Raw genomic sequence first — 27,755 nt, 5'->3', positions numbered from 1 at the left:
GAGGCTAAGAACTACAGCAAGTCCGTCCCTTCCCAAAGGGTTTATTAAAACACAGAAACCAAAACATACACAGAGAATACGAGTGGAGATAACACTGGCTAGTCCGTCCCGCCTCCCTCAGGACGGCCTTCAGAGGGGCTCCCATGTGTGCCCTTGGGACCCCTGCTGGGATGCTCCCAGCTGGCGCCAAGCACCTACTCTGACTTCACCAGGGTGTGCTGGATTGGGCAAGGGTGGGACAGATGCCAGCGTGGCCCGGGGAAGGAAGGGAACTGCCTGCAGTCTAGCTTGACCCTGGCAGGCCGCAGAGGGGGCCCTCCCTCCTCTCCAGGTCAGGTGGAAGAGCTCTGGTCCCTATGTGGCTATGTGGAGAGTTCAGGACATACACACACACCCAACAGGCCCTTTCCGGGTAGTCGTACCTAAAAAAATACTTTCGTTTTTTTTTCTTTTAAAAAAAAAATCTGAAAATTAAGAGGGAAAATTTCCATAAACACAAGGACACCAAAGACTTTGGGCTGACACACCACAACCTGTAAACTTCCGGGTATATAAATCGGGCGGGTGGGCCTCCTCTTCCTTGCTGTGTTCTGTGTAGGAGCGCCGTGGGGGGCGACTGTCCACCCTTGTGGGTAGGCCAAGACAGTGAAGCTGAGGGAGGAGATCAGCCTAGGTCTCCAACCCCCTTCCTTGGCGCGCACTAAAAGCTCCAAGCATCAACTCTCACCTGCTCTGTTGGACGGCAAAGATCGCTGTCCCCCTAGCCCACCCTCAGCGTTCCCCCTGCAGGACTCAAGATTTAGATGGGTTGCCCGTGTCACTGAGCCAGCAACCCACATGGGTTAGGGAGCTCCCAGAGGGTGGGGGAGGGAGCCCTGACTGACAGGTGGCCCTGGGGGAAGGGAGTGGAGTTAAGTAGTTCACAGCAGGAGTTCGTGAAGGGTACCCTCAGATGTTGTAACTCTGACCCCAAACTCCCTATGTCACCTGAGAGCCACCCCATACGGTCCACAGAAACCTGATAGTAAGCCAAAGTAGCCGGAAATGTCCGCTGTGGCTCTGACAGCTCGGGCACGAGGACCCAATTCTACCAGCAGCAAAACTAGAACCACCTCAAGATGCCACCTCCACCCCCACTATTCTCTAGCAGGAGACAGCTCAAGGGCCAAGATGAGAACACTCTGAAGGGCTTTGTCCTCTCCTCAGCTGCCTGGGCAGTCTACCCTTGACAGCTGGCCACAGGGAACACAGACCCTCCCAGGCCAGCAGCGGGCTCAGGTCAAGGAGGCTGCGGAGAGAAGGCCACAGAGGGTGTGTATATCCTAGGAAAAAGCAGAGATGGACAGACAAAGCAAGACTCAGGGAAGGGAGGAACCCCTGAAGTCTAGTCAGAGACACAGACCCTATTCTGTCCTGCGTGAACCTGAAGGCCCAAGTCTCAGGATGTCACTGCTGAAGGAGGACGCAGAGTTGTGAACGAGGCCAACAGGGCTGACCATCTTGCCCAGTGGGATTAGCACAGAGACCCTGGGTGGAGGAGTGAGCTAGAGAAGACACTGCCACACAGAGGACAAGCCCTTCTTAGTAAGCGGGGTCAGCCACCATAACGCATTCAGGCCTACAGAGGTCCTGTCTGCGACCAGAGTCCCCTCCTCCCCCTCTGCCTACCCACAGTGTGTGGCCAGTTGCTGGCCTTAAGATTTGGATAGTAGACACTCGAGTGCCACAGTAGAAGAAGCCGTGGGGGTCCAGCCCTCCAGGAGCAGAGGAGGAACAAATGTGCACATCTGAGCTAAGCAAGGCCAGCCGCCTGCCCAAGTGTCCTCAAAACAAGCCATGGAGACCTGCCTCCATTCTTCGTAGGCCCAGAGATGCTGCATACACACGACTCCTTTCCAGAGAGAATCCGACCCCTTCCAAGCTCCCTCAGACCCAGCTGGCTTCTCTCCACAAGCCCTTTCCTCATCGTCAGGATATACTGAACCCCAGGATATCTCCAGGTTGAGCCAGGGCCCGTGAGGAGGTCACACACAAGCCTGGAGCCCGGGAGGCTCTACCCCACCTACACCCCAGCATGAAGCATTGCATGGTGCCACAGGCTGGGGTGGAGCAAGACAAGCTGGCGTGCCAACAGTGACACACACGGGAAGATGGTCCTGGTACTCTAAGCCTTCCCCGCAGGAAATGAGACCGGAAGTCTTGAAGGCTCCAGCTAGGAAGATGTAAAGAAGCCATCGGTCCAGCCCCACCTCCAAGCACAGCTGTCTCCATACCCTCTGAGAACCAGCAAAGGCCCCTGTGGCCCCTACTTCATGCAGAAGTCGCCCTCGCCAAGACCTCTCTAGGACCGACACGAAAGAGATAAATTCAGCCTCCGGGGGGCGCTGTTGGCATCTGTGGCCCAGGATGCTCAGCACACGGCATGGAAGTCCATGCCGCGGGGAGTGGGACATATCTCCCAGGGCCACACAACAAACACCCACCCTTCTCTGAGACACCAGCTAGCACCTGTCTACAACCACCCCCCTGCAGACAGAAAATGTCCAGAAACCCCTGCAGGAGGTCTCGGTCTGCTCTACCCGCACAGATACCCTCGCTTCAACCTGACACACATCATCGCTGCCGCCACCACCCGTCCCCTGGGAGAGAGAGATTCCAAAGCCCTTGAGATAACATGCTCCTGCCAGGAAATGCAATGTACCTGGTGGTCTCCCAAGCTCGACGTCAGCAGCCACTCTCCAGACCTGATCCCCTCCCCCGCTAGCACTAGGGTCCCAAGCAGGCAGGCAGGGGGCTGGAGCGGAAGGGTAGTCACACGGGTGCAGTCAAGGGGCTGGGGGGGGGACATACTAAGGGTTTCCAGAACACTGGATGCTGCATTTCTCCCCAGCCCCGCAGTGAGTCCATAGAGCAGCAGCACCAAGGGCCTCCAAAGAGCTGAGCTTCCCCTTGAGGTCTGGAGCCGGTGACAGACAGGAGCGTCGTGAATCTGAATCTTCCACACGTCATCCAACTTTTTATCAAGACAAACATGTTCTCATCTTCAGTAGGAAAGTGCAAAAAAAAAAAAAAAAATACAGGTAAATGGAATCTCCTCTAAGTAAGTCACTCTGGAAATGGTGCTGGGACCTTGCCGGGCGTGGCTGTCCGATGGGATGCTGTGTGGAAGAACACTTCAGCTACGATGAGGTGGCACTTCTGGACTCTTGCACAGCCAGCCTGGGCCTGTCCTCCGTGTGATAGAATTGCTTGTTTTCCCTTTTGTACCCCGACACGGCACCAACTCCTAAAAAGGCTGTAGCTTTTCTCTCCCGTGGGGCAGGTGGCTTGGCTGCAAAAGGCAAACCAGTGGGTTATGAGATTGGGTGGCCAGGTATCCGCAGGCACCCGGCTGTCTGTCCACACTGGCCACAGTTATGGCCAGAGGGAGTCCCAGAGTTAAGATCCCCTAGCCACGGGCCTTTGGGCTTGATGTGCTGCACCCAAGTGCTGGAGTCCCAGCATCCAGCAGGCCCAGCCTGGAAGCCTCTGGCCTGGAATCTACTGTACAGGAACAGACAGGTCTTAGGGAGAGCCAGCAGGACTAGTGACTTCTCTGAACGGCACCCTTCTCTACTCCCAAAGCCATTAACACACTCAAGCCCTCAGGCACTCCCTCCCCCTAGTCCTGAACAGAGAATGTGGGTATGAGACAAGCAGCAACTATCCTTGGGGACAACCATCATGCAGGACAGTGGAGGCAGGACAGGGCTCCAGGCTAGGAGCAGTGACCGATGGGACCAATGACACATGGCCAGGAACATAGGTGCACACACAGATGTCCACATGCACACACACATACATACACATACACACACACACACACCACACACACACACACACACGCAAAGCCATGACCACATGGGGCCAATGACACATGGCCATGGACACATGTGTACACACAGATGTCCATATGCACATACACACACACACACACACACACACACATATATACACATACACACACATACACACATACACACACACACCCACGCGCGCACGCGCGCACAAAGCCATGACCACATAAGGCCAATGACACATGGCCAAGAACACCTCTGCACATACAGATGTCCACATGCAAACACACACATACATATACATGCACACACGCACTCACACACACACATACATGCAAAGTCATGACCACACAGGGCCAATGACACATACAGATGCCCACAAGTGTGAACACACACACACACACACACACACGTACACACGCACGCACACATGAAGCCATGACTAAGTCTAAGCTAGAATGTGATGCAAAAGTCTCCAAGGCTCAGAGGCACGAATCAATGAATGCACAGACAGGACACGCTGGAGCGTATGGGACAGTGGGGTGGCCAGCAAGCACCCTCACCTCAGCTGGAAAGGAACGCTGAAACAGGGGGAAGTCACGAGGATGGCTAGATGTCTGCCAAGGAGAGATCAGAGCATGGGCTTGCCTGGTATCCCCAGCATCGGGCAGGCTGGGCCCCAAAGGGGCGCTGTGTGCATGCTGCCCGGAAGCGGATGGGGACCTACCAGTCACATAGGGCCCCAGGGGCATCTGGTTGTAGTTGACAATCCCTCCCGGTCCGGGGCCCCGGAAGTTGGGCCCAAAGCTGTTGTTGTACATCTGAGAGGAGCCGAAAGCGCCCTGGAGGCAAGGACCAGCTTTACAGGTGACAACCAGAACATCGCCCAGCCCCCACCCAGGGGCGCCCACCCACGTGACCCGGGGGGTCTCAGGCCCGCGATGCGGTGTGCAGGCCAGACCTGACCTGCTGGATGGTAGGGTCACCGGCGCGGTTGGTCAGGCGACTCAGGATGCTGCGTTCCGACATCTGCAGACGGGCGGCCACCGGGGGGATGCGTGATAACATGGAGGGCAAGCGTGTCACATCTGCTTTCATATCACTCAGCAGCTCTTCCAGCTGGTTCAGGACTGCAGGGTGGGAAGGCCTGAGAATGGAGGGCTTGGGTCTGCCCTCCACAGCTGCCATACAGGGAGTGGCCGAGACAAGCGGCACGGCACGCCCCCGAAAGTGGACACCGTGGGATGTTCCTCACCAGGCTCTCTAGAGCCTGGGAAGCCCAAGATTGACAATTGGAGAAACAAGGTTTGCAAGAAATACTCGTCCAGCCGCCCCTCCTGACAGAAAAAAGCTCTGGACCCTTGACCCTCTCTGCTCACTAGGTCCCTGGGAACACAAAACATAGCCAGACCTTCATGTGTGAGCAAAGTGTTAGACATCCCACTTCTGGGGTGTGCCCTGCCCCCAATGAGCTGGGAGCCCCCAGACCAGAAAGGCAGAGATCGGAGGTAAGCCACAAAGGATACTCTGAGCAAATTGTCCCCCTTCCTAAATTCCAGCGCCCTTGCCCCAAGATGGTGAAGCTTAAGATTTATTACTGCAGGCACAGGACTCATTCATGCCTACACAGGGTAGCAATGTGAGCATTGGTGAGCCCTCCAATCTCCCATACCTCTGCGCCCCCCTTGCCCTGTGCAGCCTGCCCCCTCCTTATTGGCATCTCTTTGAAGGACTTAAAAGGGATGACCACATTGCCCTGTAGGTGAAATGAGACACTAGACCTGGTCCCGGCAGCCTCACCCTCACCCTATCAACACCTCCAATCTAGGCCAAGCATGCTCCCTGGGCAAGATTGGAGGTGCTCCCCGATAGAGCAGGGAGCGGGCTCACTCACCCTTGTGCAGGACAGCGTTGGCGGGCTTGTTCCCGGCAAGGGACTCCTTGGATAGGTGCTGGTGGCTCTCGGCAAGGCACTCCACCTCTGCCAGGCGAGCATTGAGCGCCATGGCTGGGTGGTTGGGATCCTGGGTCATGTTGAGGTACGCTGCCCTCCGGAGCTGCTCCTCGATCACCAGCGCCTGCTCCAGCAGCTGGGGGTGTGGAGGCGACAGCACTGGCCTGGCCCCTCCTCCCACAGAGCCACCGTGCCCCTCCCCCACTGGCACCCACTGAAGCTGAGGCTCTGGGCTGCAAGAGAAGGCTCCCCTCCTACCATCCCTCTCCCCGTAATCTACTGGCCCTAGGAATGTTCTGCAAACCGAGTTCTCCAACCGCATCCCCTGAGCAGTGGGGAATGCCCACACACTGGAGCCTTGCCCACATGGGTTGGCTGTCTCCTCAGAGGAGAGTCTGGCCCAGGTCTCGGTACAGGGATGGGTGAGGGGACTAACATCCTTGAAGGCCTACCTTGAACCGACGGGCCAAGAACTTATTCTTCATCTCCAGGTAGTTACCCTTATGAACCTCAGACTTGAAAGGCTCATTTAGGATCATGTACCTCGGGTCATTCTGAATGTCCTGCCAGCGGGCATAGCCATGCCTGAGGGGTGCAGTTAAGGGCGAAGCTCGTCACAGGAACGAGGGATTCGACGGGAAGGGTGAGGTGGGAGCAACTGGGTCCCAGCTTGCCGTCTGTGCAGAACACCCAGGCAAGTTACAGCCTCAGCCCCAAGATAAGCAAGCAGCTGGCAATAAAGACGTCAATGACACAGCAGGCTCTGACAGGTGCCAGACGGGGGCACGGAGGTCCCCGAGCGGTGATCCCATTCCCGCACCCAACATGGACCCGTGTAAGTCCCGGCCTCCAAAACCTAATGACCTTATCCAGATGTGATCAAAAAAGGAGCTGGGGGGAGGGCTCCTAAATCCGACAGCTGCGTCAGGAAAGGGGATTTGGGGCTTGGGGCATGACGCAGTCAGATGGCCAGATGACAACAGAATGTGACAGAGAGACAAGGAGGCCTACCAAGGAGCGTCAAGCTTTTGGGAAGTCACCAGAAGCTGGGAGATAAAGGAAGGTCCTCCCAGAGCCTGTGGGTCCACTAGAGCCAGAGAAACCGACCAGAGTCCTCCCAGTCTGACTGAGCAAGGATACGTCACAATGCCTGCCAGCAGCCAGTAGTCATGGCGACGGTGCCAGATTTCGTAGATTTTCCCCGAGGACACAGCTGCCCGTTCCTCATTCTGCCACAGCGTGTGCAGCTCTGAAGAGAGGGGCTTAGGTAGGCAGACTGGAGATCCTCCCCCCAACCCCTGGCTTACACACGGGCTTGCTCAACACCGGCCATCAGAGGCCTACTGCTCCAGGATTGCTAAGAGGAGCATGTGAGGAACCATCATCAAACCCTCACAGCCCATAATAAAATTACCATCGGCCCAGACTCCTGGGAGCCGCAGTGAGGACGTGGGACCAACAGCCCAGTCCCCCGGTCCACTCTCCCACCTCCGTACCTGTGAAACCACCATCTGCAATGTTGAACATGAACTTGAATTTCCCGTTCTTGTCTTCTTTCTTGCCCTCCTCGTCTTCCTCTCTGTCGCCGTTTTGCTGGGTCTCTGTGGGCTCCTTCTCCTCGGCCTTGGGGTCATCTGTGGGGGAGAGGACAGGCCATGCTCACCAGCTCAAAGCCCTGTCCAGCATGGGACGCAGTGTGCTCGCACCTGGGCCCTTAGAAAGGGAGAGCGGCCCTACCCCCTTCCATTCTGAGCGGGGAGGCAGGTTCCAGGCCCTGGCACCCCTCCCCAAACACGGGAGACGCTCAGAACACCATGAAGGGAGAATTCAAATCTGACCAGAGCAAAGAAACTGAGCCACAGATGTCTGTGACCGGCTCGCCCCCCTCCGAGGATGACTGGGGTGATGGGAGGGGTGGGGAGAGGGGCAGGAAGAATCTGTCTCCTGGCAAGAGTCACCCTGATAGGAGGAACTTGCAAGTCCAGGCTCCTGCCCTCTGGCTTCAATCAGGACTCCCCAGACAGCACCCAGGTGGCTGACCAGAGGGCATGAGGCAGGGCACAGGAAGAAGCCCCCACCTGGCCTGAAATCGTTGCTGTGACTCAGGCTTAGCTCCAGCTTGTCTGGGACAGGTTCCTTGTCCGGTAGTGTTTCCTCTGCAAACAAAACAAGGAAGTGGGGCTCGTGGGCAGAGAGGGACCCCCCTCTCCATCAGAATTGTTACACTGACTCCAACAGGCACAGCCTAGAGAGCACCCTGGGAGGGCAGGCTGGCCTCTCTGCAAGCCTCCATAGAGAAGCACCTTCAGTCCAGGTCTGCCAAATACACCTTAGACCAAAAGAACCCACGCTTCAGTCAAAATAGATGTGTGCACGAGACATTGTGTGCACACGTGACATTGTGTGTGCACGTGGAAAGGGTGCGTGTCTGTAACTGTGAAGGCCAGAGAGGGACACTTGTGTCACCCTTAATTATCATCCTACTTGTGCTCTTGAGACAGCCCTGTTAAGCCTGGATTTGGCTAGACTGGCCAGCAAGCCCCAGGCCTCCTGTCTCCCTGTGTCCTCAGCCCTGGACTTTACGGGCTTGCTCTGTATTTGGGGGTTGGTTGGTTGTTGGGGGAGGGGTTGGCTTGGGGTTGAGATTTCTTTTGTTTTACAAAGAGAGCCATCTCCCGACCTCCCAAAGTGAACTTGAAAACCAGATCTATCAAGAGGGAGGGTTCTTCGGGAGAAAGATGCTAAACGCCAAAACAGATATTCAGCTAACCACACAGTCTGGTGCAGCCCTGCAGTCGCAGCGAGATTGTAACATAGATTTTCTCAAGGAGTGACCGATCTCGGCAAACGCCATCAAGTAGATTAAAACAAGACCTTAGCGGTATAATTAACAAGCTCGCCCTGATGATCTGAAGTGGGTATTAAGAACCTCACACCCAGATAGAGGTCTTTTTCCGGTACTCAAAAGGCATTTACAAACACCAGTCGAGTTAAGCCAGAAGACAAGTTTGACAGTATCGGGTGGGCGGACCCCTGCTTTCAAACAAGAACCTTGTCATCGAGCCATAACCCAAGGACCCCAAACTTTACAGGACAGGATTAGAGTGTTTATAGAGACCCTTTGGCCCTTCCACTAGCGGACGGTGGGACGCAGCCCGCACCCAAGTGAGGGAACAGCCTGCACTGTGGTTCCCTCACTTGCCCAGGGCTGCAGAGGACATGGACTGCTCCGAGAAAGCCCTACCTTTCAGTGGCTGCTCCGGAGAGCCCTGAGCCTTCTCCACCTCCTCCATCCTCTCCTCCCGAGCTCTGTCCTTGCTGTCTGAGCTCTGATGTTTGTCTTCAGCCTCTACTCTGTCCAGGGCAGTTGGCAGGGCCTGGAAGGACAAGCAAGGAAGCTGCAGGACCTGGGAATACACGCAGGGCTGGGAGCCCTCAACCCCAGATGTCTCTACTTGCTCCCTGCCCTAGTCCCCCAGGCCCAAGTACTGGCTGGTTTTGTGAGTCAACTTGACACAAGCTGGAGTTATCACAGAGAAAGGAGCCTCAGTTGAGGAAATGCCTCCATGACATCCAGCTGTAAGGCATTTTTCTCAACTAATGATTAAGTGTAGGAGGGAGGGCCCATGGTGGGTGGCACCATCCCTGGGCTAGTAGTCCTGGGTTCTATAAGAGAGCAAGCTGAGCAAGCCAGGGGAAGCGAGCCAGTAAGTAACATGCCTCCATGGCCTCTGCATCAGCTCCTGCTTCCTGACCTGTGTGAGTTCCACTCCTGACTTCCTTTGGTGATGAACAGCAATGTGGAAGTGTAAGCTGAATAAACCCTTTCCTCCCCAACTTGCTTCTTGGTCATGATGTTTGTGCAGGAATAGAAACCCTGACTAAGACACCCAGCGACCAGAACTGGGAACCAGGAAGGCCAGGGCTGTACCCATCTGGACCTGACAAGTTCCACCCACACACAGGCCCAGCCACCAGTGATCTCCATACCTGGATTTCCAGGGACTTCTTTGGCTTCTGTGTGCCTGACTCCTTCTCGTCCGTGTAGCCCAGCTGGGCTTCCATTTTGTCTGCTGTACCAAGGGGAAAAGGTGAGACACATGGGTGTAGAGGGGACAAGGGAGCAGGGTGGGGAACAGAGTTCAGGTGAGAGAGAGGTCTGGCCTCGTCGGTGCTCCACAATGGGAGACATGTTCAGGAGTGATGAGCAAGCCTCCAGGCCAGGCTTCCAACCCTTGTAGGACCTTGGCCTGGCTGGTGAGGCCACAGCGGGCACTGTCAGGCTGAAGTAAGCCCAGCATCTCAGTCGCTCACTGGAAGCAGGAGAGGGAGCATGGCCCAGGGTTGGATTTCTTTTTGGGGTGATGGGAATGTTCAGTGGGATCCAATGAGCCAGAAGTTTTGGAAAGGCACATTGCGTGGCACATATGTGAGTACAATCTCAAAGCTGTCGCTAAAGGAAAAGCCTGACAAGTTGTTTGGGGCAGGGGACCCTTACACTGTGTATCCACAGAGGCCTTGGTCCACCTCCCCTGACCTAAAGCTCTCCCAGGCTCTCCCTAAGCCCAGACCTGGCAGGCCCAGCGGAGCCGGTGGGAGCTGTGCAGGGCTGGCAGGCACGGGTGTGTTGGGGTCCGAGGAGATGACCTCGCCTGGCTTCTTGCCCTCGGGCCCCTCGGGGACCAGGTCTGGGGTGCTGTACTTGCCGTTGACATGTTCAAACTCCTGCACCTGGGGCAGTAGGAGGATAGGTCACCTCTCAGAGACAGCCCACAAGACCGAGTGCACCGTGGGTCTGGGGTGCTGCCCTACCCGAGGTTAATAAGGTCAGACGTCCTTCTGACCTAAACTTCTACTGATGTCTCCGTTCCTTAGAGCCCAACCTCCCGGCTTCAGCCTCCCACCCGTCACCCTACAGGGCTCCTCTGGTCTGTCTCAGACCTAGCTAGCTGTGTGGCCTGAAGTAGGCATTTGTCCTTTGGTGGCTGACCCCTACCGGAGGCAGTGCCAGGGCCACATGCCAGCCAGAAGGCTGGTAGAGACTTACTCACCCACCTTCTTCCTAACCAGCGACATGACCCCAATGCGCGTGAGTACGTGCTGCCTGGACAGGCCCTCCCGGGGCACGCCGTCTGCAAAGGTCTCCGCGCCGTCTGCGCCGGGCTCACACAGGTGGCGCATGAAGAGTGATACATAGGCTCTGGGGTGGGGGGTACTGGGGCTCAGGGAGTGAGGGGAGGCTGGCGGGACCCCTAGGGACCTCTGGCAGGGAATCCTCCACCACAGCATGCCTGGAAAGCAGGCCTGCTGGGGCCAGGCTCCCGGAAAAGCAGAGGAACCTCCCTGGCTGGGGACCCTCCTCATGCTCCTCACTGTGGATGGCCAACCTCACTATCCCAAAGAGTTTGAGCAAGAGGACCCGCTGGGCAGTATTTTCTATAAATCAGCCTTGTCCAACACACCACGCCCCCAAGATCTGAGGGCAGTGAGCTCTCCGGGCAACCTTGGCTGGCCAGGAGAATGTAGGCACTGTCCACTGGAGGGCCCACTCCACCAGACATCAGAGGCCACACCCACCCTCCCGGGGCTGCCACACTGGGAGCCTTTACCTAAATTCCTTCTCACTCTTCCCACGAAGGTCGCGCACCAGCCAGTGGGAGTTGAAGGCATCCTGAGGTGGCATGCCCCAACGCATGATGGCATTCAAAAATGCCTTCCTCTGTCTGGCATTGAAGCCCAGAACCTGCCCAGGGTGGAGAAGGATTAGAACCTCGGGTTATCTGGACAGAATTATGGGACGGGGAAGAAGAGCAAGGGAAACTTGAACCTAGAGGGTCCCTGAGCCTGAGAGTAACCTTCAGTTCTTCCTTCATACCCCAGGGTGTAAAGAGTTGGCCTGGAGGGGCCGGGAACGTGCAGGACCCACCTCAATGTTGCCCCCAACTCGGGCCAGAAGAGGCGGCAGGGGCTTGTCCCTGTCACTCTTCAGCTGCCTCCTGGATTGTCGACGTCCGCCTAGGGAACAGCCCACCACAGACCCTCAGGTGACGAGACCCTCAGGACCTCCTCCTAAAGCTCCCATGGGCACCCCACCTTGCTGTCAGCCCTAGCAGCACCGTAACATACCCAGGTCACACACTAATACTCACTCTGCCCTTCTGGCCTCTCCTCGAAGTCCTCGTCCTCGTCCTCAGAGCCGATGGAATATTCCGACTGGTTGTCCGAGAGCTCATCCTGCCACTCTGTAAGCAGAGGGGCATGGAAGGGGCCTGCCCAAGCCTTGTGCACCCAGGGCCACACTGAGCCACCGCCCCCCTCCTCCCAGCCTAGTCACAGCCATGACCACGACAATGGCCGCCAGGTACTTCCCCTGGAACTCAGTTGATAATCCCAGCCCAGGCAGACAGTACTCAGGAAACTCATTGCTACTCTACTGTTTCACAGCAGGAAGCAGACTCTCTGAGGCTCATCCACTCCATAGCCAACACGTGCCGGAAGCCACCTGACCTATGGCCGTGTCATCCCCACACCTGTCTGCAACCCCTTTCCTCCCAGAAGCCTCGCTGCCCACTCCTACTCCTGCCCTGTCCAGTCCCGTGTCTGCCTGCCACACACCCCACCCCGCAGCCCCCTGTGCAGGCGTGCCCCTGCTCACCACACGCACCCTGGTCCTCCTGGGAGGCGTCGTTGTAGTTGACCTGCTTACGGATGCGCTTGCCTTTGCCCAGGTTGCGGGCCAAGTCCTCCTGCTGCTGCTCGTAGTGATGGCGCAAAAGCTTCTCCCAGTAGTCAGGATCCACATTCTCCTCCTGCTTGATCACCTCCCTCTCCACCTCCTCCTGGGGATGTCGGTGTGGGGGTACAGCTAGACATACACCTCGCCCACCTTCACAGCCCCATGGGGGAGAAGGGGGCTGCCTACTCCAGGAAGCTCTCCCTGATCACACTGGTCTCCCTGCTTCACTCCACATGTACGTCCTGGTCTTGGCGGGAACTGTGGAGCCCCGGACACTGTTCTCGGGGTTTATGGTTTTAAAGGGAACTATAAGCAGCACCCACATTCGCAAGGAGAGTCGCAGGGGCTCGGAGGACGTGGAGGGGATGATGGGAGAGGTTAGGAGCCCATGGGGCAATCGGGCTTTTCAGGACAAAGGAGAGAGATGGGTAGACTGTTCTGGAGAGACAGAAGCATGGTGTAGGCTGGAGGGTGGGGAAAAGCTAAGGGGGCGGTGCGGCCATGGGGCAGGGCCCACAAGCACTCCAAAGGCCTTACCACGCCATCTTCCTCACGGACCACGTACTGGGCCACTTTGAAGGAGCTCAGGTACTCGTTCATGTTCTGCAGCTCAGTGTCATCCGTGGCGTCCTGGTTCCGGTCCAGCAGCTTTGATATGGCTGCGTCGTCGTAGTGGATCACACTGCTGTCTTCTACATCTTTGTTGTCGCCTGTGGGGTGGGCGGGATGTGGTGTGTAGACACAGATGTAAGGTGCTCAGGACCAACCTTGGGACCAGCTACTAAGAATGGCCTTCCCGCCAGGGTGAGGTCAGTGACCGGGCAAGGAAGCCCTAAGCTTGGCAAGCAGGTGTGGCAGCTCCCTCACCACCCACCAACAGAGGGCAACCAAAGGAGAGGGCAACCTAGGCAGCAGAGGGCCTCCTCTTGCCCAGAAGCAGCCACTTGACTAGACAAAATTCTGGGGGTGACTTCGAGGGGGTACCCTACCTGGCGGGGTGCCGCCGTGCTTTTTCTTTGCACCGGCAGCCAGAGATCCGCCCTTGGTGGACTGTACATCAGGGATGGGCGTGGTCGGCCTCTGGCCCTGGGACATCATACCTGAGAGGCAGAGGAGGAAGAACATGGTTTCCAGGCACTGAAGGGTGGATGGGTAGCAAGCAAAGATGCCATCCTAGCCCACCCTGGGAGGCGTCCCAGGCTGGGAGTAGAGAGAAGGGCAAGGACCCTCAGGTCCTGAATGGGTATGCCTCAAACAGGTCCACCCCAAGCCACCACACACTCCCACCGAAAAGAGGCCCACCCTCCACGTCATCCTTGAAGAGCTCCTCTGTCCCGAACTTAAGGATATCGTCCAGCTCCTGCTTGGTCATGGAGCCCGACTTGGAGCCCAGGCCGGGTCGCACCACCAGGTGCGTGAGCATCATCTTGCGCTTGGCCACCTGAGTGATGCGTTCCTCCACCGAGGCCCGTGTCACGAAGCGGTAGATCATGACCTTCTTGTTCTGCCCGATGCGGTGAGCACGGCTGAAGGCCTGGGGGAGACGGCAGCTCAGCACCCAGAGGTTGACTCAGGGCTCCAGCCACAGCTGGGCGCTCCAGGGAGGACTGCATATGTAAGCCCGTGGCCACACAAGGAGCAGCCTGATCATAGTGGGAAGCACACTTCGCGGAGAGCAGTGCGTCTGCACAGAGGTCAGCGTGCGGCAGCATTGCGGCCTGGTGGCCAGTGGGTTTAGAGTGAAAATGGATCTGGAGGCGTATACGAGGGGTTGTCAAGAAGTATCCTTTGTGCTTGATGGAAATCGGGCTTCCTGGGACTCCAAGGCTGCATCATGGGAAGGCAGCCTACACCTCATTGTGTGGTAATGGGACAGCAGAGCCCTGTGCTTGGAGACACAGCCACCTTGAGCGTAGAATTGCCCTAGAGGATATGCCTGGGGCTCCATTCTGTCTCTATAGGACATGGCTCTGGTGAGACACTGTATATGGCACACGTGTGTGTGTGTGTGTGTGTGTGTGTGTGTGTGTGTGTGTGTGTGTGTCTGTGTATCTGTGTGTGTGTCTGTGTATCTGTGTGTGTATGTGTGTGCGCGCGCGTATGCGCGCACCCCAGATTATCAAAGTGTATCATGTTCTGCCCCAGAGTGAGGAGACTATAGAACACCAGGGGCTCTGTTCCCACAATGCCCTGCTCTCTCTCCCTCCTTCCCTCTTTCTTCCTCTCCCCTGTGCCCAGCAGGCTCCCTCCAAAACTGTCACCTCTGCGGATCTTCTGACTGACCCCCTCATCCTGCCTCCTTCCATGACCAGGGCCCCAAAGGGAATGGGATAGATCCGGGCTGACATTCAGGTCGCTGTGTGTCTCTGACACATCCTCTGCCCTCTCTGGGCCATTTTGCTCCCCTCTCCCTTGGGCCCAGGGCCCACTTTTAGGCTGAGGTTTCACACGGGCAGGGTAGGGGAATACAGAACCAGGGTGTAGGAATTAGGGGGGAAAGGACAGAGGAAACAGGTAGCACAGCAGGAGGAGAGGTGCAGACCTGGATGTCATTGTGGGGGTTCCAGTCCGAGTCGTAAATGATGACTGTGTCGGCCGTGGCCAGATTGATGCCCAGGCCACCGGCACGTGTTGAGAGCAGGAAGCAGAACTGTTGGGCCCCAGGAGCTGAGAAAGAGACCAACAGGCATGTGTGAGTTATCAAGCACAGCTACACAGGGGTCAGGCAGAAGCCAATAGGAGGGCAGGGACAGGAACAAAGGTCCCCTGGCAGAGGCTGTGATTCCAGAGGTGCCAGGCTCGTGCGGCCCCACTGAAGCCAGGCCCTGGCTGAATTGGAGGGAGCCAGAGAGAGAAGGAAGCCAGTCAACTTTCAAAGGACAGATGGGTATCAACCAAGGAGGTGCGACTAGTCTGTGCCATTTCCTTCCTTCACAGTCTGGCTTATCTTAAAATAATGATGATAATGATACTAGTAATGATGATGATGATGGTGGTGATGATGGTGGTGATGATGATAATAATGGAGAAGTCGTGATATAAGGATATAATGTTTCTTACACATGCAAAGCTCAGACTAAGACACCCTGAGACACAGGGTTACCCTGAGGGATGTATACCATTGAATCTGTCGATGGCTTCTTGCCGGAGGCCCCCAGTGATACCCCCGTCGATCCGCTCATACTTGTAGCCCTCATACTCCAGGAAGTCCTCCAACAGGTCCAACATCTTGGTCATCTACAAGAAACAGGGGCACCATGGGCTGGAGAGGTGGTCCAGCAGTTAGGAGCACTGACTGTTCTTCCAGAGGTCCTGAGATCAATTCCCAGCAACCACATGGTGGCTCATGATCATCTGTAATGGGATCTGATGCCCTCTTCTGGTGTGTCTGAAGACAGCGACACTGTACTTATATATAATAAATAAATAAATCTTTTAAAAAAATAAAGAAACAGGGATACCATCATGGGTAAGAGAACAGAGATGTCCAGAGTGGGGGACATGCCTACAGTAGGCCTCCCAAAAAGAACGCAGTCCCAGCCTCACCCAGGTCACCCACCATTCATCCTGCAGAGGAACCCCCATACATAGCCTCAGGCACAAGCCTCTGGGTTCCCTCTCATTTCCCCAAAAGACTGGCCCACAGCCTTCTACTGAGTGCGCACGCGCGCATGCGTGCGCATGCACGCGCACGCACACACACACACACACACACACACACACACACACATACACACCTTACACAACACCACTTCTTTTAGGTTATATTCACAATGTTACCTCCTTCAAGGCAGTCCCTCTGAGCTCCCAGATCCTGTCCGGTCCCTTCCTGTCTTTAGATAGGTTCAACTCTATGCAACGCCTCCATATAGACAAAAAAGCATGAAGGCCTGGACACTGCTCTCGCCACCTGCCCTCATGGATATACCTGAGAGTATGCTCAGCCCTCCCACAGATTTGAGCCTGAGGTGCTGTTTTCCCTGGTGGGTGTGTAGCGCCTGGCCTATCAATCAGTCTTCCATGACATACAGTGGTAAGAAGAGGCTAGACAGAGGAGGGCTTATCAACCAGCCTAGTCACACATGCAGGGGGGGAGGGCAGGTACAGGGGGATGACACGGGAATATGCTGGTCTCTATAGCAACCAGAGCATCCTCATGAGTCTGCATAATGTCCGAGACTTGAGCCCACAGGCAGGCTGACTCTGCGATGCACGCTTGCTGGCCCACCTGGGAGAAGATGAGCACTCGGTGCCCCTCATCCCGCAGCTTCTTCAGCATCTTCTGAAGTAGCATCAGCTTCCCTGAAGACTTGACCAGGGAGCTGCCGTCATAGGAGCCGTTGGGCAACATGGGGGCTTCCTGTGGGCAGAGCAGAGCAGAGCCTTGGTGGCCCTTCCTCCCACTTGGCACCAGAGAGACTGTAACGATGGACAGGGGCCCAGTCCTGGCCCACCAACCCATCAGCACTACTGAGCATAGAATGCAAACCCAAGCATGCGCAACGGTGTCGGTCACACAGAGCCTGGCTCCTGCATGTCACTGCTCCTCACAGCACAGGCCTACTAGCCTCCCTCTCTGCCTGACTCTGAAATGAAACCCCAGGACCTTTCCACAGAAACTGCCTTGGTCACTGTGGTCCCTGGAAAGCATCTAACGGTGCCAGCCCTCTGGCTCCAGAAGGGCAAATCAATCTAAAGGCAGAACCCACAAGGTTCCTAAGCCACACAAGGAGGACCTCCGATGGCCTGAAGAGAGGTCACTCCAGCACAGCCATGTCTGTCTCTGCAGCTGTGAGAGAGTCAGGGCTGCAGAGGATGAGTCTGAACTCTAAGGGCAGTGATGGGGTGGTCCTCTGAGGCTCCACAAGGAACACCAGCTTCCCGTGGCCACTGCCATGCACTGAACAAATTCCAGAGTCCAGAGCCTCAGTCGCTTCTGCCGCTCAGATCCCCCAGGATAAACTCCCTGGTGGATGGAGGGAAGCCAGGTCAGCCCTCAAGGCGCCCTCGAGGCCCAGTGCTGAGGCTGGGGAAGCTTTGGGGCTCTGGGAGGGGTTGGGAAGAAATGACCTGGGGCCAAGCAATGGGGAGAGACAGCTTCCGAAGGGACAGGATGGAGACACACATCACCTCTAGAAGTCAAACTCAGAAAGGAATGGAGGAGTGGGGCCAAGGCACCTCCTTCAGAGATCACAAGAAACCCACCACAGCAGGCAGGCAGCTACATGCTGGCCACAGGGAACACACCACACCACACTGTCCGCAGGGAACACACGAATATGCCAAGCATGAAGAACCAACCATGGCGCCCCACTAGGGACCTCTATGATGGTCACTGGGAAGCCATCACGGCAGCCACAGGGATCTACCATGACCACGGGGAACTCCACCACAGCAGCCATTAGAAACCCACCATGATGACTGCAGACGACCCATCATAGTGACCACAGGGAACACAAGAGACGGTGCAGACCTGTGGAGACCTCTATGATGGCTAGGGCACCCACCACGGCAGCCACGGGGAAGAGGTACGGGTGGTTGCAGCACTTCTTCAGATCCATCATGATGTTGAGCAGAGACACCTGGTTGCCACCCCCCTTGGAGTTGAGCGCCTCGAAGTTCCGCGTCAGGATGAACTTGTAGTACTTCCTGCAACAGGGTGCGGCCCAAGGTTGGCTGGACGACCCCCACACCCCACCAGACTCGACTCTCGAGGGGCAGGCTTTACTTTCGGAAGGGCTGGCGATGCTCCAGGCGCCACGCACAGCGTAGTACAGGAAGCCAAAATCGACGGGAGACATTACTACGACTGAGGCAGCCTGACCGTCATCACTGCTGTCCCCAAAGGGGGACAGAGATCAGTGAGCAGGGCCTCCTGTCAACTGGAAATAGTCAGGAAAGCCAGGTGGGGCCTAAGGGAAGGAGTGGCTACGGACACAAAACCAGGAGAACAAGGCCAGGGTGAGCCTCCAACACTCACTTCTGCATCTGGCTCAGCTCCACGCGGACAATCAGCTCCGTCTTGGCCGGCATGTTCTTGAACACGTCGGCCTTGAGCCGCCGAAGCATGTGTGGCCCCAGCAGGTCATGCAGCTTCTTGATCTGATCTTCCTTGGAGATGTCGGCAAACTCCTCCAAGAAGCCTTCCAGATTGCTGCAACAAAGAACCAGGGAAAAGTGCCATGGCCCGAGTGGACCACACTCCTCCACAGGGGAAACCAACTGGGCCCAGGGTGGATGAGTCAGGACGGAAGGCCATGGCCAGCACAGGCCAGCGGCTGGTGCCGAGTGACCACTCAGGCTCCGTCCGCGCCTCCCTCCCACCTGTTGCCGCTGTTCTGAAGCTCTCAGAACCAACCCAGACTAAAAAAAAAAAAGGAAGACTAAGGTAGCCCTCAAAGTGACTTGTCCCAGCGAGCCACAACTGCCCTTGGATCAACATGGAAGCATGCATCCTCCTCCTTGAGCCCCCTCCCCCACTGGAGATGGCCTAGGAAGGAGGGCGTCATCTTCGCTCCACCCCAGATCTATCTGGCCTCCGCTTGCAGCCCCTAAGCTCACATGGGCTCCTTAAGTCACAGTGGGTTGAAATGATCCAGAGGCGGTAGGCAGGGAGGCACATGGGTAAGAACCCAGGAGAAGCCCCGGGGCATTCTGGGACAGAGCTGAAGAAAACCGTGGTTTGTTGAGGGCACCAGTCAATCCCCCGGGAATGCTGAGACCATCCCACACGAGATCATCCTAGAGTACTACCCATGTTCCCATTTCACTAATGGGGAAACTGAGGTCCCCAAGCAGTTCTCAGAGCCAGTGTAGGCGGCTGCCATGCCTTCACAGGGCTGCAACCCATCACTCCTGCCAGGCCCAGGGGACGACGCACTTGAACCTCTCTGGAGTCAGGAAGTTGAGGAGGTGGAACAGCTCCTCCAGGTTGTTCTGGAGGGGGGTCCCCGTCAGCAGCAGCTTGTAGTCGATCTTGTAGCTATTCAAGACCCTAAAGAACTTCGAGGAGAAGAGAGGGGCATGTCAAGAGGCACGGAGCAGCGGCCACACCCGGAGGGATAAGCCCCAAGGCCCGTGCCTCCTACCTTGGACTGGTTGTTCTTGAGCCGATGGGCCTCATCCACCACGAGGCAGGCCCACTCGATGGAGCCCAGGATGGCTTGGTCAATGGTGATGAGCTCATAGGAGGTAAGCAACACGTGGAATTTGATCTGCACCTCCTTCTGTGGGAAGAGGCCAGAACGTGGCAGCAGGGACGGATGGACAGACCACAGGGATAGGGACAGAGCTAAGATAGTGAGTGGGAACCCCACAAGCATTCCAGGGAGCCCTGGGGGTGGGGGTACAACACTGGTACCAGGCATTTCAGGGCTAAAGCACACTGCCCTAGAGAAGGTAGCACTGCTGAAGATAATTAACATCACCCCTCTCCCACAGCGTGCTCCACACTCACACATACAACCGGTCTCGGGTGGAAAGTGTTTAAGGCTATCATTGCTACCAGAAGTCCTGGTGGGTAAGCATGAGAGACTGGGGTCTCCAGAGCTCACGTAAAGCCAGACACAGAAACATGAGCCTGTAATCTTGGTGCAGTGGGAGGCAGAGACAGGAGCCCACCAGCCAGCCAGCTAGCCCCGTATCCACAATGATGAGACCCTGTCTCAAACAGTGTGCGTGTGGTGCGAGTGCCGGTGTATGTGTGCCCCGGTGTCCGTGTGGCTCAGAGGACAACCTCAGGAGTCGGGTCCCTGCTTGCCAAAACTTGAGTCTCCTCTGTTCCTGCTATGTACACCAGGCTAGGTAGCCTGCAACTCTTTTAAATGATCTCTTGGAGATTCTCTTGGAGAACCTCGCATAATATATTTGAGTCATATTCTTTCCCGCCGTCCCCCCAGATCCTCTCCCACCACCCTACGTCCCCGGTTTCACATCCTCTCGTTCTCAAGTAAATAAAAACAGGCAAACATGGGCCCCGTGTTGTTTGCTGGCCAACTCTTCCTAATCATGAGGCCTGGACCGTAAGCCCAGTGTCACTCCATTGGAGAAAACTGACCTTCCCCCTCTCCCCAAAGCAAACGGCTCCTCGCCAAGGGGTGGAACTTTGTGCCCACTTCTGGCCTTTTTTACATGAGGTCAAGGATGAAACTCACCTGCTCCGGCGTACATGGCAAGCTCTTCTACCCACTGGGCCCTCTCACTGAGCCTGTGGCCATTTTGTTTTGTGTTTTTAAAACAAGACTTGGCATGTAAGAGTTATTTGACTAAGCTGTGGTGGTTCTCACTCCTGCGTGAGCAGGATGCCCGGTAACAGAGGCAGGGGCAGAGAAGTGTGTCCATAAGTCAGGCAGTTCTCAGACACCAGAAGGTGGAAAAGAAGCATGGATGCCTCCTGGGGCCTCAGAGGGAGCCTGGATGATGAACTGTCCCCCAGCTCTGTGGAGCTAAGCCTCAACCGATGGTGCTCCATCACGTCAGTACAGAACTGGGACACCAGCCCAGGAACGTGGGACACCACGGAACTCTGTGACCCCAGAGCCTCTCCTGGGTAAAGACAGCACTCACCTTCATGCGGAATACTTTCTTCCCGCCTCGAATCGCGTTGTCCTCAAAAGAAAACTCGTTCTCACGGATCACAGAGCGGCTCTCCTTGTCCCCCGTGTAGGTGACCACGTAAAAGTCAGGAGCCCACATCTCAAACTCCCGTTCCCAGTTGATGATGGTGGACAGGGGCGCGCTGACCAGGTAAGGCCCCTTGGAGTGGCCCTGCAGAGAGAGCCTGAGGTGGTGATGCTGGCTGGATGACACCAGTACCAGCCCCACCTGCCCAACCCCCACCTGCCCAGCCCCCACCTGCCCTCCTGTCTGCCCACCTCCTTGTACAGAGAATAGAGAAACACAATGGTCTGTACTGTCTTCCCCAAACCCATCTCATCAGCCAGGATAGTGTCGGTGCCCTGGGCCCAGGAGAAGCGTAACCAGTTGAGGCCCTCCAGCTGGTAAGGGTGCAGCGTGCCTCCTGTGGAGTCGATGTACCACGGCTGCTTGTCGAACTTGACTGTGGGCTGGGGGAGCAGGGTCAAGAATCAGACACCGGCCTGAATCCTGGGCCACCAGAGTCAAGCCCCCAGGCCTTTGCAGGCACAACTCTAAAAGTCCTTCCTGCTCCGATAGCCCTTCCTCTCTGTGCTTAAGGTGTTGCCTGGAATGTCCGTCTTTCCTTCTGAGAAACAATCCCTGGCTCCACACCTTAACACCTGCAGAAGCCTGCCTCGCCCACCCGAATGTCACTGTGCCCCCTTTATTCTGTATCTCCAGGTCACTTTCCCAATAAGGTTCTCCCAGTGGACCATGTCCCCACCATGGGCCCTGGTCTTTTGGGGTTTTGGTTGTTGTTTAGCTGTTTGTCTTTTGAGATAAGTCTCCCGTAGTTCAGGGAGGCCTCAAACTCAACTATGTAGCCAAGGATAACCCCGAATGTCTGGTTCTTCTGCCTCCAACTCCTAAGTGCTGGGGTCAAAGGCACATACCACCACCACACTCGGTGTAAACCGAGTTAAGAAGGCAAGATTAACGATCGAAACCAAGGGCCTGCACATGCTAGGCAGGCAATGTACACACTGAGCTGCACCTCCAGTCCAAAGTGGGCTTCTTTTTTATTTGTAAAGACCTATTTATTTTATGCATATAAGTATACTGTAGCTGTCTTCAGACACACCGGAAGAGGGCATCGGATCCCATTACAGATGGTTGTGAGCCACCACGTGGTTGCTGGGAATTGAACTCAGGACCTCTGGAAGAGCACCAGTGCTGTTAACCGCTGAGCCATCTCTCCAGCCCCCAAGGTGGGCTTCTTAAAGCATGCCCAAGGGGGTCCTACAGGGTAGTGCATGTCTTTAATCCCAGAACTCAAGGGGCAGAATCAAGCAAATCCCTGAGTTCCAGACCAGTACACTTTTCCCACTGGCTCATTCCTGCCTTGATGTTGCTGACAATGGCCGGCCATAAGGGCCCGAGAAGTGGTCCTTGAGAAAAGACCCTGCCTCTACTGCTACTCATAGGGTGGCGGACCTGCTAATGCCACACGGCCGCCTCCACCCTCTCTCCACTCACGTCCACGATGGGTGTATCGGGTGGCTTCTCTTGTTTATCATCCTTCAGCTTCTTGCCCTTCTTGACCAGCCTCTTGGGCAGCCTAGCGTCCTCTCCCAGCATCAGTTCCCTGGGGAGAAGCATCAGATACAGATGAGCAAAACTCAGACGGAGCGGGAGCCCAGGCCCACACACCTGGCTGCCAGCTGTCTGCACACCTGTGGCCCCAGTAGGTCTGCTTCAGGTTGTCATAGTAGGGGATGTCAATCTCGTCAATCTCCCAGGTGCACTGGTCGTAGGGCAGGTCCTTCCACTTGATCAGGTAATGTACATCCCCCTTCTTGTCAAAGCTGCAACACGAGAGGCTCTTGAACAGGTCCCAGGCAGGACCTCAAATAAAACGCCCAGCCGCTCATACCCATGGTCTCCTAGTATTATTCTAGGTCCACCCAGGAGACGGGCACCACAGCAGGAGCTCTAGAGAGGTTTAGTAGCTTGCCCAATGCATGCAGAGAAAGATGAAGGTGAGGAGACCATGACAGAGACACCGAGGCAGGGACAGTGAGGGGCTATGTTAACAGAGCGCTAAGCAGCAGCTCTGAGCCAGTGACCTTTCCAGCCCCTGTCGCAGGGGTGAAGCCATCCTGCTGCGTAATCTGAGCACAGAAAATAACACCATGAATCTCTTCCCTGCTCAGAAACTTCCTTTTCTAACATTAAAAAAAGTCAGCGTTTTGCAGGATCAATCCGGGGTGAGGGTCCTTCCCCGCAAACACAGGTGTAATTCCTGCAGGTGGGCCAGCCTCTTCTAAAGGTCCCCAGGGTCACGAGCCCCACGGTGACACTGAAAGAGTCCTCAATGTCTCCCGCTCTATCTGAGTAGACTCAGCAACCAGCCAGGAGAGCCCAGCAAAGCCAGGAAGCCGGGGAACCCCTAACTGGAGAGTGTGACAGCAAGTGGATTGGGGGAGCTGTGGCTGCAGGTGGCCTGGGGACCATGTATGGCAAGGCCAATTCCCAGTCGCCATGGAAACCGGAGGCTTATTTTCACTGAATAATTGGTTGTTATGCACACTCCGGGAGATTCACCCGCTCCTCTTTGGGAGTGCAGAGGAAATTGTCCTTTTTGCTTTAGCATGCATTTTAATAAAAGAAATGGGGGTGGGGGCCGTCAATCTAAGGGGCAGCTCAGGTGACATCTGGAGTCTGGAATGGGAAGGATGTTTCCCAGTCAATAAGAGACACATTTCCTGTTCCCCACAAACCACTCCAGCAAGGCTTCTGAACACCCTTGCTACTTAGGGACCAGCTCAAAAGTCTGAAGCCACAGCGGTTCTTAAACAATGTCTGATGGGACCTGCAGTCAAGGACAGGGTGCATAGGCCATCCATCCCAAGCCAGGAAAACAGACAGAGCTGTAAACAGGCTCAAAGTTCAGAGTTCCAAGCTGCCCCCATGATAGATACTCAGGGCTTTCCCCAAGGCCCCTGGCAGCCACCACCTGTCCCTCCAGTGCCTGTGACTAGAAATCAGCAGAGTCTCCCACTGCTTGGAAACTAGCTCTCCTGCCCATGCTCTCCTGCTGGGCCTTCTTGTCCTGGGAATGCCAGATTTCAGAGAAGAGGTGGCACAGGGACTGGGGACTCTGGGCAAGAAGACATTAGTGCTACCAAAAGACACTGGGTCTAGTTCCCAATCCTGCAGCCTCAGCTGTGTGGCTTCAAGCAGATGACCCAACCTTGCTGAAATTATATTATTGTTGTTGTTTTAAAGATTTTTGTTTGTTTTGGGTTTTTTGTTTTGTTTTGTTTTGTTTTTTTGTTTTTAGTCTGGGCACGCCAATACACCCTTCAATCCCAGCACTCAGGAGGCACAGACAGACAGATCTCTGAGTTCAAGGTCGTCCCTGCTCTACATAGGAAGTCCCAGGCCAGTCAAGGATACATAGAGGCCTTGTCTCAAAAACAAAAAGTGTTTGTTTATGAGTACCTGTGAACATATGAATGTCTGTATGCATGCATGTATGTATGCGTGTATGTATGTGTGTGTGCATGTATGCGTGCATGTGTGTACCATATATGTGCGTAGTGCTCACAGAAGCCTGTCAAGGGTACCTGATCACCTAAAACTAGAATTACAGGAGGTAGTGACCTCCACGTGGTTGCTGAGAACCTAACCCAGGTCCTCTGCAAGAACAGCCAGTGCTCTCAATCACAGAGTCATCTCTCCAGCCCCCTTGCTGAGAGAGGGAAGTGAGAGGAGAGAGGGGTGTATGTGTGCTTTGAGACAAGAGCTCTCTGTGTGTCTCAGGTTGTCCTGAAACTTGCCGTATAGACCAAACTGCTCTTGAACTCACAGAGATCGGCCTGCCTCTGCATCCCAAGTACTGGGGTCAAGGGTGTGCACCGCCATGACCACCCCAAACCTCTTGGGATGGTAACACTCACCAATCCTTTCTTAGACCTGCTTGGCTCCCAGAATCATCCTGCTGACCTCAGTCCCTAACCCGGACGGAGCCTGGGCCCGCACAGGTCCCACCCCACCCTGATCCTGCTTTGTGTAAGTTCACAGATAGCTCAGCATGTTTCCCTTCATCTACTGTGGGACTGTGGGACTGTCCTACTGTGAGTGAGAATGTGGAGCACGGGGTTTCCCCTGTGCAGGGGCGTGACCCTCCCGGCTGGACAACCACATCCGCTGCAGTAAGATGTCCTTACCCCCCTCCTGCCCCCACTGAACCCATTCCTGGCTCTGAAAGGCAAGCCCCACTGGCCCTCACTGTGTCCTTGGTCCAACCCTGGTAGGTGCCACCCGAACTGTGAGTGAGAATGTGGAGCACAGGGTTTCCCCTGTGCAGGGGTGCGACCCTCCCGGCTGGGCAACCACATCTGCTGCAGTAAGATGTCCTTACCCCCCTCCTGCCCCCACTGAACCCATTCCTGGCTCTGAAAGGCAAGCCCCACTGGCCCTCACTGTGTCCTCGGTCCCAGCCCGGTAGGTGACACCCAACATCCTCACCTGTGGTTCAGGATGCGGTGGACCATCATCCACTCGGGCTTGATGCCGTAGCGGTAGAAGCGTTCCTCCATCTTGGCGTAGAGAGGGTCCTTGTTCTTCCGTTTCTCGCTCTTACCGTCCTCATCACCAGAGCCGTAATCGAAGGGTGGTGGTTCGTCCATGTCATTCTTTCTTTGGTAGTTGCGATACATCACGGTGTGGTACAGCTCCAACTATTAGGGGAGAACGGCCGCTCACCCCAGTTCTCAGACCAGCCCTTCAGCTTCCAAACCCTATCCTATGTGGAACAAGCCTCCTCCTCAGCGACTAGTCTCAGTTCCCACCCATGCCTGAGGAGCCCCTGGGCTCACAACAGGCCAAATATAACCATGCTGCCCCCGGGGTCTCACCTGTAGCTCCTTCACCCAGGAGCAGTGCCAGTAGGAGAGACCAGCCCACTTGACAAAGAACTCTCTCTCAGGTATGCCCTCCAGAGGCCTGGGCGGGGGCATACCGGGCTCCACCTCTGGTCCTGGCAGCCCCACCATAAAGGGAGCCGGGGGTTCCGTCCACCTCCAGTGTAGGATCCGCTGAACCTTGCCCTTCAGTGGGGGACACTGTGAACAGAGGATGGGCACCGTGTTCAGGGTTACGTCACAAGGCTGAAGCTCCCATGACACTAGGCTTGTTACACAGGGTCCCAAGCTAAAAGAGTATCATGGGGACTCTGTGGTACTGGTCCCTTCCTCAGGCGCCCACAAATGCTGTGTCATGGGGACTCTGTGATACCGGTCCCTTCCTCAGGAGCCCACATATTGCTGTGCATCAGGAGACGATCACAACAGAGCTCGTGGGTCCAAGTGGGCCCCTTTGTGCTTGACAACATGACAGCGACCTTCCTCAGTACCTGGCAAGTTAAACCAGGGTGCATGAACCCTCTCCACACACAGAACAAGGAAGAGAAAATAAGATCCACCTGAACAGCAGAGCAAGAAGACAAACCCAAGAGTCCCCCCTCCATACAGCCACACGTCGCCTCACGCCCTGCCTGAACCCGAGAGCAATCACATCCTATCCTGACACATGAGCACCCTAGCCAAGAAGGACACCGCAGTCCTGACCACTTCCTTCACCCAGCAGGGTTACACGCAGCCTGTGCACCCAAGCTTGCTGGAACAGGCCGGCCGTCTCCCTCAGCCCCCACACACTCAGGCCCTGAGGACCTAAGATTCCAGGGAGCTGCTGGCTGGCAGCTCAGAGCAATCGATAGTCACACCTCAGCGCTAGGCTACCCCAAGATGGCCTGGGGTGGGCGCGACCCTCACAAGCGCAGTTCTGAGCCCAAGCTGGACTGAGGGAAGATGGCATATTTAGGTCAGAGCACAGGTGTGAACGTGCAGCACGCGCCACACATCCCAGAAGCAGTCGTACTCTGGCCTCTGAGGGCAAAGGGCACGGAGGAAGAGGCGGGGTGATGAGAAGGATGGGAAGGAAGGCAGGGTGATTCTCTTGGACTCCAGGGGTGAAGAAGGACTCCCTTTCCCAGACATTAGCCCACCTGGCCTCACCTCCTACAAGGAGGAACCAGGAAACAAGGCACTACACCCCATTCTCAGGAAATCTGTGAAGGCTGCGCCCATCAAAGGGGCTTGTCCATCCCCTGCACCGACAAGGACGTATCTACACTGGCACAATTACGATACAAACATGCAATAGGAGCCCAGATGCATACACAAGACGGGGGGGGGGGGGGGGGAGCTGCCATACAGCCCAGAACCTATGGACAATAGGGTACCCAGCACTAGGAGACAGAGCAACTCCACATATGGGACCTTCAGATGCCTACAGTGACCAGCGTCGTGGGATGAGGACGTAGGGAGAATGTTGTTCTCTGCCTTTGCAAAGTGAGGCTCCAGGCTGTGAGGCCACCACTCTGCACTAGCCCAGGGTGACTCAGGGAAAATCCAAGTGGAAAGCTCTGCCTCAGCATGGTCTCAGGCAAGCTCCTGTGCCCTCTTGAGCCTCATACTCCCGCTGAAGAGGAACTTGATGAGAGCTTGCCTGGTATTTAGGCCTTGGGTTCCATTCCCAAGCAACCCTCAAAATAATTCGTGAAAGCCACCTAAGTGATGGAGTTATA

General features: G+C 55.9%; 1 protein-coding gene across 17 annotated transcripts in view; it reads right to left on the bottom strand.

Moving 5' to 3' along the window:
• Positions 1-21: 21 nt before the first annotated feature.
• Chd5 (chromodomain helicase DNA binding protein 5) overlaps positions 22-27,755 on the bottom strand; it is a 50,855-nt gene continuing 23,121 nt past the window's right edge. For 2 of the 17 annotated variants that reach the window (XM_017593639.3, XM_017593644.3), the window contains exons 10-41: positions 26,026-26,232; positions 25,637-25,848; positions 22,837-22,968; positions 22,640-22,748; positions 21,400-21,591; positions 21,092-21,292; positions 19,615-19,752; positions 19,407-19,528; positions 18,507-18,680; positions 18,034-18,175; positions 16,755-16,886; positions 15,646-15,763; positions 15,069-15,193; positions 13,829-14,060; positions 13,516-13,626; positions 13,064-13,236; positions 12,446-12,629; positions 11,940-12,032; positions 11,717-11,805; positions 11,400-11,533; positions 10,846-10,990; positions 10,362-10,521; positions 9,781-9,863; positions 9,035-9,167; positions 7,869-7,946; positions 7,287-7,424; positions 6,931-7,039; positions 6,243-6,375; positions 5,731-5,926; positions 4,803-4,966; positions 4,564-4,678; positions 22-3,331 (exon numbers count right to left, since the gene is read on the bottom strand). In XM_017593639.3, the coding sequence (XP_017449128.1) occupies positions 3,180-3,331; positions 4,564-4,678; positions 4,803-4,966; positions 5,731-5,926; positions 6,243-6,375; positions 6,931-7,039; positions 7,287-7,424; positions 7,869-7,946; positions 9,035-9,167; positions 9,781-9,863; positions 10,362-10,521; positions 10,846-10,990; positions 11,400-11,533; positions 11,717-11,805; positions 11,940-12,032; positions 12,446-12,629; positions 13,064-13,236; positions 13,516-13,626; positions 13,829-14,060; positions 15,069-15,193; positions 15,646-15,763; positions 16,755-16,886; positions 18,034-18,175; positions 18,507-18,680; positions 19,407-19,528; positions 19,615-19,752; positions 21,092-21,292; positions 21,400-21,591; positions 22,640-22,748; positions 22,837-22,968; positions 25,637-25,848; positions 26,026-26,232 (4,626 nt within the window). In that variant the 3' untranslated portion in view covers positions 22-3,179. Of the gene's footprint in view, positions 3,332-4,399; positions 4,454-4,563; positions 4,679-4,802; positions 4,967-5,730; positions 5,927-6,242; positions 6,376-6,930; positions 7,040-7,286; positions 7,425-7,868; positions 7,947-9,034; positions 9,168-9,780; positions 9,864-10,361; positions 10,522-10,841; positions 10,991-11,399; positions 11,534-11,716; positions 11,806-11,939; positions 12,033-12,445; positions 12,630-13,063; positions 13,237-13,515; positions 13,627-13,828; positions 14,061-15,068; positions 15,194-15,645; positions 15,764-16,754; positions 16,887-18,033; positions 18,176-18,506; positions 18,681-19,406; positions 19,529-19,614; positions 19,753-21,091; positions 21,293-21,399; positions 21,592-22,639; positions 22,749-22,836; positions 22,969-25,636; positions 25,849-26,025; positions 26,233-27,755 lie in introns of those variants that run through there. The other 15 variants (NM_001271226.2, XM_017593645.3, XM_017593646.3 and 12 more) reach the window with 15 other exon arrangements.

Source organism: Rattus norvegicus, chromosome 5, assembly GCF_036323735.1.
Source record: "Rattus norvegicus strain BN/NHsdMcwi chromosome 5, GRCr8, whole genome shotgun sequence".
Lineage (NCBI taxonomy): Eukaryota > Metazoa > Chordata > Mammalia > Rodentia > Muridae > Rattus > Rattus norvegicus.
Note: the sequence above shows the minus strand (reverse complement) of the source record. Positions and strands in the feature narration are given on the sequence as shown.